This window comes from Palaemon carinicauda, chromosome 1 (genome assembly GCF_036898095.1).
Source record: "Palaemon carinicauda isolate YSFRI2023 chromosome 1, ASM3689809v2, whole genome shotgun sequence".
Taxonomy (NCBI): domain Eukaryota; kingdom Metazoa; phylum Arthropoda; class Malacostraca; order Decapoda; family Palaemonidae; genus Palaemon; species Palaemon carinicauda.
Window position 1 is genome coordinate 135,623,654 of NC_090725.1, and position 21,603 is coordinate 135,645,256.

The 21,603-nt window shown below is 39.5% G+C and overlaps 1 protein-coding gene and 1 non-coding gene across 2 annotated transcripts in view; both read right to left on the reverse strand.

The window, feature by feature from the left end:
* Positions 1-12,090: 12,090 nt before the first annotated feature.
* LOC137651864 (glutamine amidotransferase-like class 1 domain-containing protein 1) overlaps positions 12,091-21,603 on the reverse strand; it is a 245,366-nt gene continuing 235,853 nt past the window's right edge. Inside the window, exon 7 of the mRNA XM_068385083.1 lies at positions 12,091-20,256. Coding sequence (XP_068241184.1) covers positions 20,238-20,256 — 19 coding nt within the window. The 3' untranslated portion in view covers positions 12,091-20,237. The remainder of the gene's footprint in view (positions 20,257-21,603) is intronic.
* On the reverse strand, positions 16,086-16,189 carry LOC137659131 (U6 spliceosomal RNA). Its single transcript, XR_011047465.1, has one exon. It is a non-coding gene; the product is annotated as a U6 spliceosomal RNA (small nuclear RNA).

Consider the following 21,603-nt stretch of genomic DNA (forward strand, 5'->3'; position numbering starts at 1 on the left):
AGAATATAAGAGACAGTGAAAGATGGAAATGGAAGGCTGTTAAAAGGAGAGGAGGCAAGGAAAAGATGGGCTGAATATTTTAAAAGTTTACTGAATGTTGAGGATAATAGGGAGGCAGATATAATTGCTGTTGCAGGTGTTGAGGTGCCAGTGATGGGAGATGAGAATGAGAGAGAGATTACAATAGATGAAGTGAGGAGAGCACTAGATGAAATGAGAGTAGGAAAAGCATCTGGTATGGATGGTGTGAGAGCTGAGATGTTGAAGGAAGGGGGTGTGACTACTTGAATGGTTGGTGAGATTGTTTAATGTGTTTTGTGTTGTCAATGGTACCAGTAGATTGGGTTTGTGCATGTATTGTACCACTATATAAGGGTAAGGGAGATGTGCATGAGTGTTGTAATTCAAGAGGTATTAGTTTGTTAAGTGTAGTTGGAAAAGTGTATGGTAGAGTAATGATTAATAGGATCAAGGATAAAACAGAGAATGCAATCTTAGAAGTACAGGGTGGTTTTAGAAGAGGTAGGGGTTGTATGAATCAGATTTTTACAGTAAGGCAGATATGCGAGAAATATTTAGCAAAAGGTAAGGAGGTGTATGTTGCGTTTATGGATCTGGAGAAAGCGTATGATAGAGTTGATAGGGAAGCAATGTGGAATGTGATGAGGTTATATGGAGTTGGTGGAAGGTTGTTGCAAGCAGTGAAAATTTTCTACAAAGGTAGTAAAGAATGTGTTAGGATAGGAAATGAAGTGAGTGATTGGTTTCCGGTGAGAGTGGGACTGAGACAGGGATGTGTGATGTCCCCGTGGTTGTTTAACTTGTATGTTGATGGAGTGGTGAGAGAGGTGAATGCTCGAGTGCTTGGACGAGGATTAAAACTGGTAGACGAGAATGACCATGAATGGGAGGTAAATCCGTTGTTGTTTGCGGATGATACTGTACTGGTTGCAGACACAGAAGAGAAGCTTGGCCGATTAGTGACAGAATTTGGAAGAGTGTGTGAGAGAAGGAAGTTGAGAGTTAATGTGGGTAAGAGTAAGGTTATGAGATGTATGAGAAGGGAAGGTGGTGCAAGGTTGAATGTCATGTTGAATGGAGAGTTACTTGAGGAGGTGGATCAGTTTAAGTACTTGGGGTCTGTTGTTGCAGCAAATGGTGGAGTGGAAGCAGATGTTCGTCAGAGAGTGAATGAAGGTTGCAAAGTGTTGGGGACAGTTAAGGGAGTAGTAAAATATAGAGGGTTGGGCATGAATGTAAAGAGAGTTCTATATGAGAAAGTGATTGTACCAACTGTGATGTATGGATCGGAGTTGTGGGGAATGAAAGTGATGGAGAGACAGAAATTGAATGTGTTTGAGATGAAGTGTCTAAGGAGTATGGCTGGTGTATCTCGAGTAGATAGGGTTAGGAACGAAGTGGTGAGAGTGAGAACAGGTGTAAGAAATGAGTTAGCAGCTAGAGTGGATATGAATGTGTTGAGGTGGTTTGACCATGTTGAGAGAATGGAAAATGGCTGTCTGCTAAAGAAGGTGATGAATGCAAGATTTGATGGGAGAAGTACAAGAAGGCCAAGGTTTGGGTGGATGGATGGAGTGAAGGAAGCTCTGGGTGATAGGAGGATAGATGTGAGAGAGGCAAGAGAGCGTGCTAGAAATAGGAATGAATGGCGAGCGATTGTGACGCAGTTCCGGTAGGCCCTGCTGCTTCCTCCGATGTCTTAGATGACCGCGGAGGTAGCAGCAGTAGGGGATTCAGCATTATGAAGCTTCATCTGTGGTGGATAACGGGGAAGGGTGGGCTGTGGCACCCTAGCAGTACCAGCTGAACTCGGTTGAGTCCCTTGTTTAGGCTGGGAGGAAGATAGAAAGTAGAGGTCCCCTTTTTTGTTTTTGTTTCATTTGTTGATATCGGTTATCCCCCAAAATTGGGGGAAGTGCCTTGGTATATGTATGTATGTATGTACTGTGTGTATATATATACAGTATATATATATATATATATATATATATATATATATATATATATATATATATATATATATATATATATATATATATATATATATATATATATATATATATATATATATATATATATATATATATATATATATATAATGGATTTTGAGCAAAGCGAAAAATCTATTTTTGGGTGAGATAGCCATGTTATCCAGATGGAAGGTTCCTTTAGGTAGCTTTCTAAGGGATATTTGCTAGTGATACTCCCAGAAAATTAACCCTAGGTCTCCAGAATTCTAACTCCTGGCGCGAGTATCCATAATATATCTTTAAGGATATCGCATATCAGGGGAGGTATATTTTGATACGACACATAGCAAATCTTCACCCCGAATAGATTCAACTCTTTGAGGGGGAAGAGTGGCGAACGAAGGGGAGCCGTTATCAAGGTACCCAAAGTAGGGGAAAATAGGGGGACAATCAATGTGATATGGAATATATACCAAAAGCCATAAAAGTAAAACAAACAACACCAAGTATGCGAATCATATCCAAACATCACTATTCGTTCAACCCGGTGGACCCAGTCCCTGTACTACTATGGCCCTTCATTCCTTGTTGCATTCAAGTAGGAATAGCCACAGACAGAGTAGTTTTGGGTGGGGTCATTTCATTCATCATTTATTTTTTTTGTTTTTTTTAAGAAAGATAGGTCCATCAGGACGACATGGCTATCTCACCCAAAAATAGATTTTTCGCTTTGCTCAAAATCCGTTTTTTGGGCTCGGCCATGTCGTCCTGATGGAAGCTTACCAGAGAATTAACTTGTACAAACCCACAGCTATAGTACTTTCAAGTGCCTTCACTTTGAGTGAGTTCCTTATATGGTCTCCTAGACCTATGTATATGACATTACCGTTATTTGTGATATCCAATAAGTTTGGAACTAACTTGGGGTTTCCTGCCTCCGGCAGGGAAATTGTCAACTTCGACTATAAGGATTCAAAGTTTGCATTTCCGTATAAACACAAGGGAAACTTCTTTCAAGATTACCTGGTTGTTCTTTGGAAATCATACTAACAAGGTATCTATTTAAGGAAAAATAGAAAGGCTCTGGAATCTTTTATTTTGTTTCTGAGGATAAAAGAAGATGCAGATACATTTTTTTGTTTTTATTTTTATAACCAAAACAAAATGATGATAATGTATCGTGAGAAGGAATCTAGCCCGCACATATGAACATCCTGGTTATATATATATTTTTAACCTGTAAGGGAAGAATATACATATATTAATTCATTTGTTAAAATGCCACTCAATAATGTGAAGTTAATTTGTTTAGTTTCACTTAGGTGTTGGATATGCTTCAACACTGTGTACAGTACAAAGGTTCACACGGCACTGGTGTTATTGGTTAGATTCTGCACCTATATAGAACAGTCCGTAAATCACCATAGTGATTTTTTCTGGAAGGTATTACACTCGAGGGTGCTAACACCTATTCACCCTATACACTGTTGAGACCCAAAACAGTCCACTGTTCACCGCAGCACTAGACGACAGGTTTTATGACACTACCTGCCGCCACCACAAAGTGTTTTATCTCGTGCACTTGCTTCGCATAATGTTTATAGAAGACTCTGGATGATTTCCAACCCGTATATGACCTGAGCCTATCAAAGTCCATATGTTGAAAGGAATTAAACGAAGAAGCAACTTTTCTAGAATCGTGACCTGCGGGTGTACTGTCAGGATCCGCTCTGTGAATAAAGTAGGTGAGTTTCGCCCTCAGATGTTTTAGGGATAAGTTTGATCCTCAGGTTTTGCCTAGGAAGAGCTGTCCCTCCTTGAAGTCTGAAGTTCTTCGGAGATAGACCTTAAGGCACTCTACTGGACATAGAGAGACATCCTCCTTCAGAGGGCAGATTCTCCAAGGACCCCACCTTTTGGTGGGTAGCTCGTTTTTGGCGAGAAAGGTAGGATCAGGAAAAAGATTCAGTTCTCCCTCTTCTGTGAACTGAATATGGCCCTCATTTCTAGATAGGGCCACTATTTCACTAACTCTAGCCCCTGAGGCTATAGCGAACAAGAATATCACTTTGTGTGTTAGATCCTTTAGGGTACAATCTTTGTTGTTCAAGTTAGAAGCATAGTGCAGGACTTTGTCGAAGGACCATGATATGGGCTTTGGAGGGGTTGCTGGTTTGAGTCTAGCGCATGCTTTTAGAATCTTATTGAAGATTTCGTTTGACAAATCCGCCTGGAAGGCGTAAAGAAGAGGTCTAGTCAAAGCTGACTTACACATGGCTATTGTGGTGGAAGCCATACCTTGTTCATGAAGGTAGATGAAGAAGGAAAGGCAAAAGTCTATCGAGATTTTTGCTGGTTTGTTTGCTTTGACAAAGGAAACCCACTTCTTCCCTGACGATTCATATTGTCTTCTGGTTGACTTTGACTTGTATTCTTCTATAAAGTCGATGTTGTCTTTTGAGATCCCGAACCTTTTCTTGGCTGCTAAGACGAGGAAATCATGAGATGTAGGTTTTGGGTTCTCAATGATGAAGCGTAGACAGTCGACTTCTGAACCAGTTGGGAAACAGCTTCAGCTTCAGTTCTATGACTAGAGGGAACCAATTGCTCCTGAGCTATTTGGGGGCCACTACTGCTGCTGTTCTCTTGAAGGATCTCAGCTTGTTGAGGACCTTCAGCAGGAAATTTGTTTGTGGGAACAGATAGATATGATTCCATCTGTTCCAATCGAGGGACATGGCGTCTGTCGCTTCAGCCCGAGGGGCCTCATATGGGGCCACATATCGAGGTAGTTTCTTGTTGTCGCTCCTTGCGAAGAGGTCGATCTGCAGTTCTGGGACTTTTTCCAAGATGAAGGAGAATGAGTCTGCGTCGAGGGACCATTCTGTCTCTATCAGTTTACGCCTGGATAGAGCGTCCGCCATCACATTGCGGAACCCTTGTAGGTGAACTGCTGATAAGTGCCATCTTTTCTTCCTTGCCAAGCGAAAGATGGCTAACATCACGTGATTGATGTAAGGTGATCTCAAGCCTTGTCGGTTCAGACATTTCACTATTACTTCACTGTCCAAGACCAGCCTGATGTGGGCTGATCTGTGAGGGGCTAGTTTCTTCAACGTTAGGAAGACTGCCATGGCTTCCAGAATGTTGATGTGAAAGGTCTTGAACTGGTGCAACCAGTTCCCTTGCACTTTCCTTTGATGGGAATGGCTTCCCCATCCTTCCGGTGAGGCATCTGTGTGGATGACCACTGAAGGTTGAGGTGGTTGTAAGGGAATTGTCCTTGTCAGGCTCTTGACCTTTGACCACGGCCTTAGAAGCAATTGCATTAGGTCGGTGTCAATCTCTGTTGATCTCTTTGAGCGTTTGTTGCGTTTCTTCTCCAGACTCCTGACGCATCCTTTAGTTGTGCTTTTAGCACTGGGTCCGTTACTGCTGCGAATTGGAGAGAGCCCAGTACTCTTTCCTGTTGGCATCTTGAAATCTTTTTGGATTTTAGTAGTCTCCTGACAGAACCCGCAATCTCTCTCCTCTTCTTCCGTGGAAGAAGAGGAACTCTTGAGCTGGAGAGAGGCGAGACTTCTTGTAGTTGATCTTGAAGCCCAGATGGTCCAGGAACTGGATCACCTTCGTGACTGCCTGCAGACAAGCTGTCTTGGATGCTGCCCACACCAGCCAGTCGTCCAGGTATGCTGCTACTTGAATGCCTTCTAAGCGTAGCTGTTGTACGACTGTGTCCGCAAGTTTTGTGAATATTCTTGGGGCTATGTTTAGTCCAAAGGGCATGGCTGTGAAGACATACTTTGTCTTCTGTAGCCTGAATCCTAGGTAGGAGGAGAGGGGGCGGCTGACTGGTAGGTGCCAGTAAGCATCTGCCTGGTCTATTGAGACTGTGTACGCCCCTTTCGGTAACAGGGTCCTTATATGTTGTAGGGTTAACATCCGGAACTTCTTGTTCTCGATGAACTTGTTGAGTGGAGACAAGTCTAGATTGACTGAGTTTGTCCGAGTCTTTCTTGGGAACACAAAACAGCCTTCCCTGGAATTTGATGGACTTTGTTTTCCTTATGACCTTTTTGTTCAAGAGTTCTAAGGTATATTCTTCCAATAAGGGGTGGAGTGTTAGAAGAATTGAGGAAAAGGAGGTGGAATTTTTTTCCATTTCCACCCGAGTCCACTCTTGACTAGGCTGTGGGCCCAAGTATCGAAGGTCCAACGGATCCCGAAAGTGGAAGAGTCTTCCTCCTACCTGGAGCATCTCATTTTTGAGATGATCCAGAGGGTTTGTTCCCCTGACCACGTCTTCCTCTACCCCTTGAGGGGTTTCTTGAGGAGCCTCTGCCTTTAGGGCGAAAGGTAGTGGTGTGCCTCTCAAAGCCTGGATTAAAGACAGGCGACTGGGCTACCAGCTGCTGGGGCACCATTTGGAAGGTGGTTTGCGGCTGGGCAACCATTTGGGGCACTGTGGTCATGATAACAATGGGAAGTTGTGCAGGTCTGTGAGACACTCGTGGGTTTTTGTCTTCCTATTCTTGGGAGCAGTGTCAGAGGATGATTTCCTCTTAGAAGACATGCCCCACTTCTGGAGAAGGTCCCTATTCTCCGTGGCGGCTTTAGCGATTACCTCCTGTACTACTTCTTTTAGGAAGAGATCTTTGCCCCAGATGCATGAAGTGATCACTTCCTGGGCTCGTGTTTGACCATTGCATTGGCAAACACATGCTCTCTACAGGCCCTCCTGGCCTTTACAAAAGCGTACATGTCCTTCACAAGGGTAGCCATGTGCATCTTGGCTAGGACCGTGTACATATCTGCACACATCTCCATACAGTTCTGGTGAGACAAAGAGGCGGGTAATTTCTCCTTTGTTTCCTGTTCCCTTCTCAGAAGATGTTCCGACAACTTTGGAAAGTTCTCGTTGAATTGTTGTCCTGCTATCTCTGGATCCAGTTTTGAGATTGAGAAGGTTAGATGAACCTCATTCCATTCCTTCTCGCAGGTAGGCAAGGCTAGAGACAATGGTCTGCATTCTTCTAGTGTAGGGCACGGTTTGCCCGCGTCAACTGCTTTTAGCATGCAGTTGAAAGCATTGACCGAAAAGGGAAAAGCTCTGGAGGAAGGAGCAAGGAAGGTAGGGTGCCTCTTGCTCAAAGCTGAAACCTTCGAGTTGGTATAGCCGGCTTTCTTGAGGATGCTAGTCAAGAGAGCCTGCGCTTTGTCATGTTCAAAGATCATGACCTCCTTAGGTTCCATCTCCTCTCGAGATGCTGGTTCATCCCGCAATCTCACGAAATATTCTGGGTAAGCCGAAATGTTAGGCTAGAATTGGAGATCTTTGAGGGGTTTGGCCCCCATCTTCTTAGAGATGTATAGTTTCCCATTCATTATGGGTATATACTCCGCATACCTCCAGGGGTTGGTTTCGGAGCGTTGGGGTAAGTGAGATTTTGATAGGCTTGTGAGAGCCTCTGAAAGCGCCCGAGCGTTGCGCTTCTCTGACTTCCCTCCTCATCTCTTGCTGTTCCTTGTGGAACATTTCCATCATCAGTTGCAGCTGTGCCATGAGCGCTTCGCCCTTGGATAACAGTGGGTCCGATTGAGGGGTTGGGGCCGAAGAGGTTGACAGCACAGGTTGATATGCTGTCACAGAAAACTGAGGGTCTTCCGTTACTGTTGATACGGATCCTTCTTCCTCCTCGGGTGGCTGCGCCACCTCTTCTCCAGGATTTTCTTGTAGAAGATCCTTTTCGGTGTCTGAGGACACCTCCAACATCCGTTCTTGATGGATGTCCATGCCTTGAAGAGCCTTATTGATGTCAGCTTCTATCGTCAGCTGGATGAAGGAAGGCTTGACCTGTGCCTGAGGCACAACTGCGTCGGATTGGGCCTTAGAGAACAGAAGGCTTCTCATAGCTTCGTTTGGCAGGTAAGGTCCGGGAGAGTTCTTTTGAAACCCTCTTACCCACTTACGAAGCTTTTCCTTCGCAGTATCCCTCAACTCCGTCGTCTCAGGATCACCGAAACCATCGGTCATCAAGGCCGAGCAGACGGTGTAACCCTTCAGATCCCAATACCTCAGGGTTTCAGTTGCGATGGAGCATGGGGCATGAGACCTGCACATCTTGTGGCCACTAAAGTCCCTACTTTTGTGGTTGCAGTACATGACTGCACACTTCACCTTAGCCTCCTCCTTTAAGGAAAGAAAGAGTGAAATGAGTATGGGGTAATTTATCTCACTGATAAATTTTCACATGCATTAAAAATAGTACACATTACTGTTATTAATATAGCTTAGGATAGTAAGCTAGAAAGGAAATAGGAAAGACACATATCTGTGCTTCCCGTCCAGACAATTGCTGTGACCTCCCACAATATTAATATTTTTAATTTCCTTATTAGGGAGAATACAGAGTGGAATAACTCACGTACGTAGAGCCAGAGTCAGTGTATACTAACACTAACTCCACCAATTGTAGAATATTAATACTGACGGGTAATCATTAGTGTTCCAATGATCTAGGATACATCAGAATGTTGAAGGATTACTTCCCTCAACATTTTCGAAAGGGTCTCAACAATGGACTGTGAAAGGATACACAGAGTATGTTGGAAATTCATACTACTGTATCATTATATACTGTAGTTTTCTAACTGCTGTATTGTCATACTGCAGGAATACTCGCTACTGTATTGTCTTATACTGTAGTTTTCCCGGTATACTATCGGGCTAGGCTAGTACCTGGCGGCACTAGCCAACAGAGAGAGAGAAAGAATGGAGAGAAGGACTACCATATTATTATAGTTTAGTACAATAATTAGGGTTGTAGGGACTAATGTCTCTACTGCCTTCTTTCCAAAATGAGGATTCAAATGGAAGGGGAGAGAATGCATTGATTCTAGCTGCCATCCAGCCACAATTTCTGTTGCCGGCTGTATTGCCGGTTACAGGGTTTGTGGATGGCAGTCCAAGGGAGGACTGAAGAATACTCAAAGTTGTAATGGGTTTCCTACCGGCAGCTGTCAGGGCCGGCTCAACCTTTCCCGGAGCTTTTCTTCTGTTCGGGAGATGGTCGAAGCGGCAACCTAACCGCCTTTGTAGGAGCACGGCTGGGAACTCAGTCAGCCCGACAAGCGGGGGAGATAGTAGAATACCGGCCACAGGAATTGTGACGGCTGCAAGTATGCCTCCTACTTTCGGCTATAAATCAAGGAAACATTGTTCCCTATACCGGCACCGTCCTGGGCGGCAGAGGAATAACGATTCCCTAGCCTAAGACATTGCCGGATATAAGACATGTCTTCTAGTCCACAAGGGAGAAAGGTGGCGGCAATTATACTACCCACTTTCGGTTGTGGACTAGGGAAGTTGAGCTTCCTATGCCGACAATGGTGAAACCAGCAGGGGAATGACTATTCCCCCATCAGTAGCGTTGTCGGCAACAAGACAGAATACCCTGAGTTATTGTCATATTTCAAAGCCGGGATACTCACCGGTAAAGAAGATCGACAGAAAACACTATCCTAGTCCAGCCGGAGTACACTACTCAATGGCAATGACAGAGGATAGGGTTGTCGCTTGGGCTGGCGGCACTCAGGGGGAAGGAAGGGTTTATCCTCATTTTCTCTAAAAGAGAAGAGTATCGAATTATGCTAGAAATTCTAGGAGATATCTATATCTCTGACCGAATTAATGAAACGATACTAGAGGTTAAACGGGGAATAACGGTACTTCAGTATACTAAAACGCGTTAGGCTAGCCTAACAAGAGTCGGGATCTCGGCTATGCTAGTACCACCGAGGCCCTATCGTATACGATCAAAACGTTTTATTCGGAAGAAGAAATATTACATGTGTAGATCTTATCTTCACTAGTATAATTTTGCCTAAATAGCTAGAATTTCTTTATAGCTAAATACCGGGAACGTCGTACTATTAACTAAATAAAGCATTTATGGCGTACAACAGCGGTCCTAAAATGGCCGCCTCCGGTGATGGCATTGCTCCGCTTAACACACCTAAATTATGTTAATTCAACTTTGAGAAGGGAGCCAAAAATTATACACAGGAAAGATTAAATACTCAACTTTCCAGAGGATGAAGATGCTTGAAAAACAGTAACAACACCGAGAGCAACGTGGGAGAACACCGTGCTTAAATGGCTACGTTTAAAGGAATAGTTCCCCGTAGTAGTACGGGAAGGGAATCCTTGATAACGGCTCCCCTTCATTTTTGCCACTCTTCCCTCTCAAAGCGTAAACTCGGTTCGGGGTGAAGATTGCCATGTGTCGTATCAAGAAATACGTCCCCTAATATTATGCGATATCCTTAAAAGTTATATTAAGGACACTCATGCCTGGAGTTAGAATTCTGGAAACCTGTGGTTAATTCTCTGGGAGTATCACTGTAGCCAAATATCCCTTAGAAAGCTGCCTAAAGGAACCTTCCATCAGGACGACATGGCTGAGCCCAAAAATGAAGTGTTTGAGCTACATGGTGTGGTTGCCAGTGAGTGAATTTTGAAAAAAATCCTCTGAAATTTGTAGGATCACTTTTGAAGCTTACTGTACACGAGTTTGTTCAATTAATTTTTTGGTACTAGTCCTTGAAGATCCCACATCACATTGACCGCATAAAAAGGGTTTTGACAAAGGACAAACCTACTTTTGTGGAAGTGTTGTGTGTTCTCAAGGATCCTCCCTCCTCCCTAGCCTCACACAGGGGAGCGGGACAATTGATTTTCTCTTGGGAATGCAAGATGGTGGCTGGGCATAAGTTATTGCGGAGGTGGCATTGTCTCCGACTGTATCATTGGTTCTTTTGTCCATATGGTGATGACATAGTAATGACATCACTCATAGGAGACAGTTTTCAAGCATTGGAGGTGGTGTGTCGAGCTCAACAATGCCTGAACTTTTAGGCGTCTCTTATACACACCTAGTCCATTGCATGTTGATACACTGCCCATAGAGAAGGCGAGCCAATATTTCTTTGATATACAAGTTATATTGGATTCCCTGTTCTAGCTTTGCACAATAAAGTTCTTGAAGACGACAAAATACCTAAACAAAAAAAGGGTTTTCCATCGCCAAACCCCCCCTTTTTTTTTTACATTCAGAAGGCATACAATACTACTTGGAGGCATTCAGTATGAAAATCCTTACATATCAATGGTATGAGGACACCCTATTTTCATAAAAAATTTTATTGGTGGAAGAACATTCTAATCACATGAACATTATTTACTCAGAATTGTTCAATTTTCACTGTGATGTACCCAAAGGTAGTGTTTTAAGTGGCACTCTTTTTAGCATAAGTAATTAATGACATAGTTTCTCAAAACCACAAGTTGTACAAAGTAGCCTTTATGTGAACGACTTTGCAATATTCTATTTTTTGTAAGGAATTTTTAATGACACAAAAAAATACAAGTTTAAAACTAAGTCCGTTGAGTTGAAACTTTCTGTATATAAAAATAACTTGAAGCAATAATGTTTTACAACAAAAATTATCAGATGGAAACAATACCAGGATATAAATCCCACTTTGGACATCACAGAAATTCAGTTAAAAGATAAGGCGAAATTTTTTAGACTAATATGCAATGCCCACCTCAATTGGAAAGCACATTTGTCTTACAAAAATCTAATGCTCTCAACCTAATGAGGAAATTATCTCAAACAATGTGGGGTGCAAAGAGATCAATTTTACTGAGAGTCTTATCCAGGATAGATTATGGTAGCCCAGTGTATGGATCAGGTTCTGGAGCTACCTTGAAGTCTAGATCCAATGCATACTCGAGGCCTGAGACTTTGTAGTGGAGCACTTCAGATCTTCCACAAATTGTTCAGTTTTACGTAAAAGCGTTGAACCTCCTCTATCCTTGTGTAGAGATTTTATATCAATGCAAAGTGCTATAAAAAGTCTAACCACCAATTTCCCACTAATATGAAGCTTTTCAGCTTAAGTGGCATAATTATTAACATTCACGAACCTCCATTTCCAGTTAGGGCTAATGGGCTATTATAGTCTATAAACATCACAATGACCCTTGACCAACTATCTCTCTTTCCTCCACTTAGGATCATGAAGAAAACTATAATATGTTTCCATCTTTTTAATTTATCAAAGAAATATAATTATACTCCAAGTGACTGTAAACAACATGCTACAGAATATATTTACAAGAAAGGTCCCAATTATGCTACCTGTATACTGAATAATTTATAAATTGTCTCAAAATCTTTGATTGTTGGCTGTGCTGCAGTTCCTCAGACAGAACAAGTCGATTCTCATTACCTACTGAAGTATCAGTATTTGAGTTTGAACTAGTAGCCATTTTATTAGTAATTAACATTACTAAAACAATTGATAAGCTATCAAATTTGTCATTCAGCCTACTCTGATTCAAGAAGTGCCATAGAATCTTTCAGAGGTTACAAGAACCAACTAGTACTACAAATTGAAATGCTCTTTGATAGATTTTAATGACTTTTTGGTAAACATTGAAATGTTCTGGAGTGATGGTAATGAAAAGCAAATGCTGGTACCAAATCAGCAATAAATTTATCACAGCTTGACCTCAAACTCCTTTAAGGATGATTTATACACAATAACACATTTTATAATAACTAAAGGGAAAACTACTGTATGTGGAACAATGAATCAGACATACACCAAATAGTCTGGCCTATTCTTACCACATTCTCCTCTGTCCTCATACACCTGACAACACTGAGATTACCAAACAATTCTTCTTCGCTCAAGGGTTAACTACTGCAATGTAATTGTTCAGTGGCTACTTTCCTCTTGGTAATGAAAGAATGATTTGAAGTTCTCAGGCATCCTGACATCGCCCTCTTGGTAAGGGTAGAAGAGAGACTTTAGCTTTGGTAAGCAGCTCTCTTAGGAGGACACTCCAAAATCAAACCATTGATCTCTGGTCTTTAGTGCCATAGCCTCTGTACCATGGCCTTCCACTGTCTTAGATCAATGTTCTCTTGCTTGGGGGTACATTCGGGCATGCTGTTCTATCTATTTCGCTTCCTCGTTTTTTTTATATTTTTTTAGCATATATAAGAAGGATCTAATTTAATGTTGTTACTGTTCTTGAAATATCTTATTTTGATTGTTTATTCTTCTCCTGTAGTTTATTTATTTCCTCGTTTCCATTCCTCACTGGACTATTTTTCCCTGTTGGAGCCCTTGAGCTTATATCTTGCTTTTCCAACTTGGGTTATAGCCTAGCTTATAATAATAATAATAATAATAATAATAATAATAATAATAATGATGATGATGATGATGATAATAAATTGAAACAAATAAAACCAGGTTTTCTCCTCATAGGAATCATCAAACCAGAACAACAAAAGAACTGAAGTCATTTTAGCAAGATTGTGCTTTGGTCATACGAGATTGCCACATGGTTCTATTTCCGATTGCAGCGAGTGTGACAAAATCTAAACCATAAAACATGTCCTGTGTAAATGCAGTTGTTTTAGTAAAAGAAATTTGTTTTGGTCAGAAAACCATATCTGAAGTATCAGATTACGAGTTTCTGTTTTTCAGATTTTATCGTTTTTAAGAAGCAAGGGTTTTCTTAATAAAATTTACCTTCTTATTTATTGCTGTTTTTTATCTAAAACATTTTTTATCACTTAATAATCATTCCTTGCAAAATTATTTTGGTTGAGCTTTATAAAAATAGTTACTTATTGAGCTGGATTACATCCACCCTTTTAGTAATGATGATAATAATAGTATCCAAAGGAGCACAATAGTCACTAAGGAAACTGGCAAGTATGAAATGTAGAGATACATGATTTAACAAAGTCTCTCATTTCATTCCTTCTTTCCCACCTTCAAAGATTTGAAGGAGTCATACAGGTCTCTCATGATTTTTATAATGTAATGCATTCAGTTTGGTTGCTGCCACAGCCTAGCACGTGAAGGACCATCCTTGCAAATGAATGTGATCTAGCTCCCGTTCCCCTCCATAGATTGCCCAGAGCGTTTCTCCAGATGGGGGGTTTTAGACAAAGTCATAGCCCCCAGTATATGATCTAGTATAAACTGGTCTCCTGGAGAGTAAGGATATGGGGGTGGGCGTTTGAGAGAAAAAAAAAAAGCTTTTTTTTATTTTTAAGGTATTGAAGCCTGAGCTTCTAGAATATTATCAATGTGACTCTTATGTAGCGTAAGTATCAAAATACCTATTATTTTCATTAAAATTTGTTTTTCTTAACTAGCTGTAACATGTCACAGACTTTTACGACAAAATTCAAATAAGAGTATAACACTATGAAAGGGAAAGGCATATGACCAAGGTCTGTGCTTACAATAATCAGTAATGTTATATAACACATATAATTAAAAGATATGCTGAATGGATTAACAGAATTAAAAGAATTTTAAATACTGTAACCCTTGTCAACCTGTCCTCCTCAGTAGTGAAGGGAACAGTCTTCATAAATGCAAAACCTAATTTAATGGTTAAAGCTTTTTCCTCCTATAGTTATAATATACAATATATGACAATCCTTGCATTTTTCTGTTCTTTACCTAGTTGTAGCAAATCCATGTTTTGGGGCATGGAATCAAATATTGAAACTTTTTAATTTGTTTACAAGTAAAGCAAAATTAGTTGTGAATTTTGCAATCAATAAACTTTCACAACAAAATTAAAATACAAACATATTGTTAAAATACATTATTCCAGATATTTGTAGCATACTATAACAAATTACAATACAACAGTCAACAAAATATTTTTTTTTCACTTTGTAATTATGTATACAATAATATTCATAAGACAGGAAAATATAAACTGCTTTAAACTATATTAAAGTTTCTAACACACAAACCAATACTTTTCTTGTGCTTTTATTTGCCAAAAGCAGAAAAACTAGACAAAAACCTGACAACATCTCTGCCCACAAGGAGTTACCCTGGAGAAAAGTAGTCACTCTTCATTCTATTGTGCTTGTAATCCAGACAATTATTACAAACCATCACATTTATCAAAAGTCAATAAAAAATTTTTTATTTTGATAAGATTTTTTATTTTTGTGTTCCCTTGGTGTTCGTATTGCTTTGTTCTCGAAACTGACTCAATATGGACATTTCCCTTCCAAAATTCAAAATTTCAGTTTTCCATTCCTAATAGAGGCTTACATCTATTGCCTGCCAAGGCAACATCTGGTGAACAATGGTAACAACCACAATCTCTGGTTAGGATGCACCTGGCTTGTCTTCAGTCTTGTAGTTTAAAAAAAAATTCTATCTTGACATAATTACAGTAGTCTGTGGTGAAGAGGGTGGTCATACATATGAACATCAGTCGAGTATACAAATAACTAATTTATTATTGAAATTACATTTATTTCTATGAGTGCCCCCTGATGTTCATATTGCTGACTCCCACACACTGATAGAGGTGGATTATGAAGGAAAGAGATAGGAAATTTAATCTTAAAATAACATTTCTTTTATATACTAGACTCGCCTGTTATGCTAAGGCTCAGTACTAGACTGTTTGTTACAACTGAAATCATAACTTGATGCTCCAGGTTCCTTATAAATACCTCTTTATTATCTACTACTTACCTACATACTTTATCCAACACTGCGTAAGTTTACTGTATTAAAAATAAAAACCAGACTAATTAAATTCACCCATTCATAAAACTAAAAGAAACCCATCTTTTATTACACTACTGCTTCAGCAGCTGCTATAGCAACTAAAGCCTAGCAATCCTTATAAGAGAAACAGGATTCTCTAAAATAATTTTTAGCAAATATTAATTTGGTATGCCATTGAGAAGCTGCTTTTAAGTTTTTCCAAAGGTAGATTCCTACAAAATTCTGTGATGCAGCTACACTACTAATATCCTACACCCTAATTGTCAAGTCCCTTATCTGATTTGTTTGCAACTCCTTGTAAGCTTCTGTGACCAACCCCAAAAAACAAATTAGGAAAACAAATATTCACCACAAATATTTAACAACACTCATCGGGCTAAGAATTGTTCTCTGTAGGCTAGTAATCATAATTTAATTTTCCAAAATGGGAATTTGAAAGAAAGTGATAAATTTTTTGATGTGGACCGCTTCAAGATTTTGTGTGTCATCCTTGAGCAGGAGGCATGCTAATCTATGTATCGATTAAATTATAGTTTATGTATTGTTGAAGCAAGTACCATTAAAATCATGTTTGCCATGAGTTCAGGCTAAATAGATAAGGTCATCATATGTTTTTCAAAACATGCCTTATAAAGAGCTTTTAGTTGACTAATGTGTCCAGCCGACATCAACGGCAATAGGAAAATTGATAGCCAAGTATTTCATATAAAAATCTTCCAGATACTCAAGTCTGAACTTTTTAAATATTGTAAAACTGTACTGCATATAGAGGACAAAAAATTCCTCGAAGTACTGTAGATTTTTAATAAAAAAAGACCTAAATACATCCACACAATACCTGGAACAGATTAATAAAATCCTAGATGTTTGAGCACAGTATTAAGCAAGGAAACTTAATAGCTGAAATGGAAAGATTCACTTTAAAAATAAAGGAAACAAATTTTTCAATATTATCCACAATAGTCCTCACTTAGAAATGCTGTGATCAAAGTGGGCAGGTAGTAGGTTGGCCAGAGCACCAGCCACCCAGTGAACTACTACTGCTGAGAGTTGTTGGGTCCTTTGACTGGCCAGACAGCACTACATTGGATCCTTTTATCTGGTTACGGCTCATTTTCCCTTTGCCTACACATACTCCAAATAGTCTGGCCTATTCTTTCCACATTCTCTCTGTCCTCATACACCTGACAGCACTGAGATTACCAGACAATTCTTCGCTCAAGGGGGTTAACTGTAATTGTTCAGTGGCTCCTTTCCTCTTGGTAAGGGTAGAAGAGACTCTTTAGCTATGGTGAGCAGCTCTTCTAGAAGGACACTCCAAAATCAAACCATTGTTCTCTAGTCTTGGGAAGTGCCATAGCCTCTGTACCATGGTGTTCAACTGTCTTGGGTTAGAGTTCTCTTGCTTGAGGATGCATTCGGACTCACTATTCTATTTTGCGTCTCTTCCTCTTGTTTCGTTAGTTTTCATAGTTTATATATGAAAGATTTATTTTAATGTTACTGTTCTTAAAAACTATATATTAATTGTTATTTACTTCTCTTGTAGTTTATTTATTTCCTTATTTCTTTTCCTCACTGAGGTATTTTCCCTGTTGGACCCCTTCGGCTCATAGCATCCTGCTTTTCCAATTAGGGTTGTAGCTTAGAAAGTAATAATAATAATGGAGTCCATCTTAAAGGTCAACTAGCAGATTTCTGCAAGGAAGGACTCCCTTAGGGGTGAGAGATCATACAAGCTTCTTCCTCCACCTTTTGTAAGACAGAGGAATTATTATAATGTCTTTATAATGTCGTAAGCGACTTCTCTTCTCCTCTGCCTTTAGACTCGACAGTGACGGCCTTGGTACAAGGCTAGGACACAGAGATATTGGCAGCTTAGTCAATGGTGTTTTATGCTGCTGAGGCTATGAACATGAAGAGGATGGCAAAGGCTACTCTTCAGGCCTTCTCTTGGATGGACCACTGGTCAGGGACGGTTGGCCACTTAGCCAACACAGAAGAGCTGTCGGACCCCAAAAAGTATAGTGTTCGAGAACATCGTCCTTACAAGTGTGATGAAGCTCTTATCTCACAATACCATTAACCAGTGGGCCAACTGGATTCTGAAGAGGCATGATGCCTTAGCCTCTAAGTTCCAGTAACAGGTGCCGAAGAGGGAGATTCACCATCTCTGTAACTCCTCTGTAAAGACCTCATCCTTATTTCCACACGAGAAAATTGAGGCAGTAGTCGAGAAGTGGAAAAAAGCAAGCCAGGACTCTCATCCCCCGAGCCTTAACATTTTGGCCTGTCTCTTCGGCATCTGTCTTACCTAAGTCAGTGTTCTCTTCCCTTTAATATTTCTCCTAGATCCACCTACTTCGCAGAGGGAGCGGTAAAGTGCATAGCCTTTCGGGTAGAAGTCCAGACCATGATAGAGAAGAGAGCTTTCCCAGAGTTCCTCGATGTATCTCCAGACTTTTACAGTACAGTACTCGTTCTTGTCACGAAGGCGCCTGGAGGCTGAAAACCGGTCATAGACTTCTCAGCCTTGGTTGTTGTCATTAGTCATCAGATGTTGCCTAAGTGGGCTAGAGGTGTTTGAAAAAGAGAGAAGTACCAGAAAGGTTAATAAGGTTAGTGAAGATGATGTATGAAGGGTCAAGAACCACTGTAAAGACAAAATATGGGTTGACAATGGCACTCCCTATTGACGTTGGCCAACATCAGGGATCAGTTTCGAGTAGAATTCTTGTTCCTCATTATTACTGTATAGACACTTAGACATCTGAATTAAGGAACAGCAAAGAATTATGGGAACTGATGTTTGCAGACGATTTATTCATTATAGTAAACAGATTTAGCCATTATAGTAAACAGAAGTAGAACTGCAAGAAAGGTTTTTAGCATGGAAAGGATCCATAGAAAAAAAAGATTGAAGGTGAACATTGGAAAGACAAAGCTAATGTTTAGTAGTAGAAGTGGATGTGAAGAAGTAAACATTGAAGTGGAAGATGGCACAGTGCTAATCCCAAAATATGAATTTAACTATTTGAAATAAATAATAACAAAGGGAGGTACTGTGAAAGCCGTGAGACAAGAGTGAAAGAAGCTAGGGAAACATTAAGAAAAGTACCATACTGTGAAAGTCATAAGCTAGTGTGTGAAAAAAGCAAGGCAAGCATTGAGAGAGGTAACAGAGTTCATTAAGGCAAAAAAATGCCATTCAGGCTCAAAATTAAGATTTATAAATGACAGTTATCAGGCCTATACTATTATATGGGTCAGAAACTTGGGCATTTTAGAAGTTAAAGGGGGTACTCTAGGAAAGAAATGAGATAAGGAGGGTGAGATAAATTGTTGGAATGTCATTACTGGAAAGGAGATAGGAGATAGAAGACGTGTGTGGTACATGTAATGTAAAGGAGAAGGGTAGGGAAGCTCGTCTGCAATACTAAGGTAATGTAATAAAGAGGAGGTGGAATCCATCAAAAGAGCTAATAACAGATAGATGGATGTGGTGAGGAGGCATAAGGGTGAAGTGAGACTGTGGGAAGAAAATGCAAGGAATGGAAAAAGTTCACTTGAGCAGGCAACCCTGCAATACACTGGAGATAATAAGGTGGAAAGAAATATTGCTGCAGTGTCATCCCCTCTTGAAAAGTCTTTTAGGATGATAGTAGCTTGTAGAGCTGGCTACTGATGATAATAATCAGTGTACAGTACTTAATATTTTACATTGTAGATATTGTTTAAGGGTCTTTGCACTATCCCTTCAGACCCTAGCTGCAACTTCATTTTAGCCTTCTACTCTATATTCATTCCCAATTCTGTTCTTCAATCTCATTGCCTAATCCCCTTACATTAGCTTTTTATGTACTTCAACTAAGGATCCCCCCACAAGTTGCACTAAGACTATGTTCCTGACATTCATAATTCAATTCAATAACCCTTGTAAATTTTTCTTCCATATTTAGAAACTTCTACCCACAAACTTATATTGGGTTCTAGAGGTTTGGTTTGGTTACGATTGCTCCACCTTATGTGGAACACTCGTAACTGAACTGCACCGCGAAAACCTAATACTGTATCAGTTTGTTGGCAGAAACAATACAGATCTAATTCTCTACCTTTGGCAAATAAAAATAAAAATATTGATTTTATTTCTGTAGGATCATAGATTAAATATATTTTCTCAAAATACATACACAACAGACATTTAACATACACTATTATTTTATATGGTTTGATCTGTAAGAGAATAATGGGGTTAACATGTACTGTAAATACTAAAGTTTACAATAAAACAATTAAAACAAGTATTGTACATCAATTGGTTAAACAACATTTGTGATTGCAGGAAAAAAAAGTTATAAAAATCGTAACAGTAATTAAAAATACAATACCAGTAAAAACTTCTGAAATTAAGAGAAATTTATCTCAAATTAATTTTTTGGGTAAAAAAATTGTTTAAAATCATGTAACATAAGATATAATACAATTAGGAAATAATGAAGTAGGCAAATATAGGTAAATTCTTTTGGTATCGAATTGAATACTTTGAGTATTTCTTAGAAAGATTAGTAGTGTCTTTTGATGCTGAAGCTGAGGAAATAGCAAAGTTCATTTTCCTTTCGTCTGTCTGAAATTCAAAACAAAATTCTTTCAGTTGCATGAAAACGAAAATTGTATATACAGTGTACCAGTACTAACAACTGTGCATTGAAATTGAGATTACTGTACAGTATTATGTACACAAATGAAACAATACTGGCTTTGAATGATGTTTGAATCATACCAGGAAAAGTTTCCTCAACTTGTTTAACTAGAGAGCACAAGTTTGCTATAAACTATGAAAATCAATAGTACTCCAAGAAACCATTTTAAAACTGTGCTAGATGAATGATGAAGAGTGAATATGAAATAAATCTTTGCCAATAGCAAACAAAGATATACAGTAGTATACTTAATTTCAATCTAAGCACTTCAAAGAAACATTTGAATGTAAATAAATTTCTGGGCCAACAAATTTCAATTTAAGCACTTTGAAGACATTTAGATGTACATGAATTCCTGGGACAACAAATTACACAATTATACCCCAAGACATAAAATCAGCATGCTACAGTATTAATATGACTGATAATAAATTTTCAAGCCTCCATTTAATTATACGCAATATTAACTTTTCATGTAGAGTGAACTGGTGTTCTTATTACTACTTCAGCAGCTCGCCTTAAAAAAACCATATTTTCCCCTTTTCTCTCCCTTGAATAAAGATATGACCTTAGTAAAGGAAGGAACATTCCAGCAGTGAGTGACAACTAACATGTCAGGGTCTCTTTGGCCCTTCAATTTCAAAGTAAAAATTATCCCTATCTTCTTGATACCACAAAGCAGTGGGATGGAGGGTCAGCATGTATATGAACATCAGGTGAGTAAAGAAATAAGAATTTTTTTTATTAAAATTCTTCTTTACTTCTACGAATCTCCCTTGATGTTCGTATTCCTACCTCCCACATTCTACTGGAGGTAGGGCGCCAGTGAAGGAAAAAGATAAGATAAATTTAATTAAAAGCACTATCCCATAGTTAAGAATACCTGGTCTAGACTACTTCCAACAAACCATAACAAAATACGGTTTGAAATATGGAAATCCAGATTGTTTAATGAAGCTTTTTAAAATAGTGGACTGTAGATTGTCTCTAAATGATAGATCTTGATTATAAGATACTTTTAATTGTTTCTAAATCTATTTCTGAGGATCCTCTTGCACCAACCGTGTAAATGTGCTCGACGGTCCTAAAATCAATTAGACCACGGCTATGTTGCCACTATAGCCCCGAGAGCCTAGCAATCTTCACAAGGAGACCGGGAATCTTAAGATAATGTTTAATGAAAACCAACTTAGTACTCCATTGAGGTGCTACTAAAACTCTTTTCAAAGAAAGATTTCTACAAAATTTAAGGGAAGTGGCTGCACTACTAA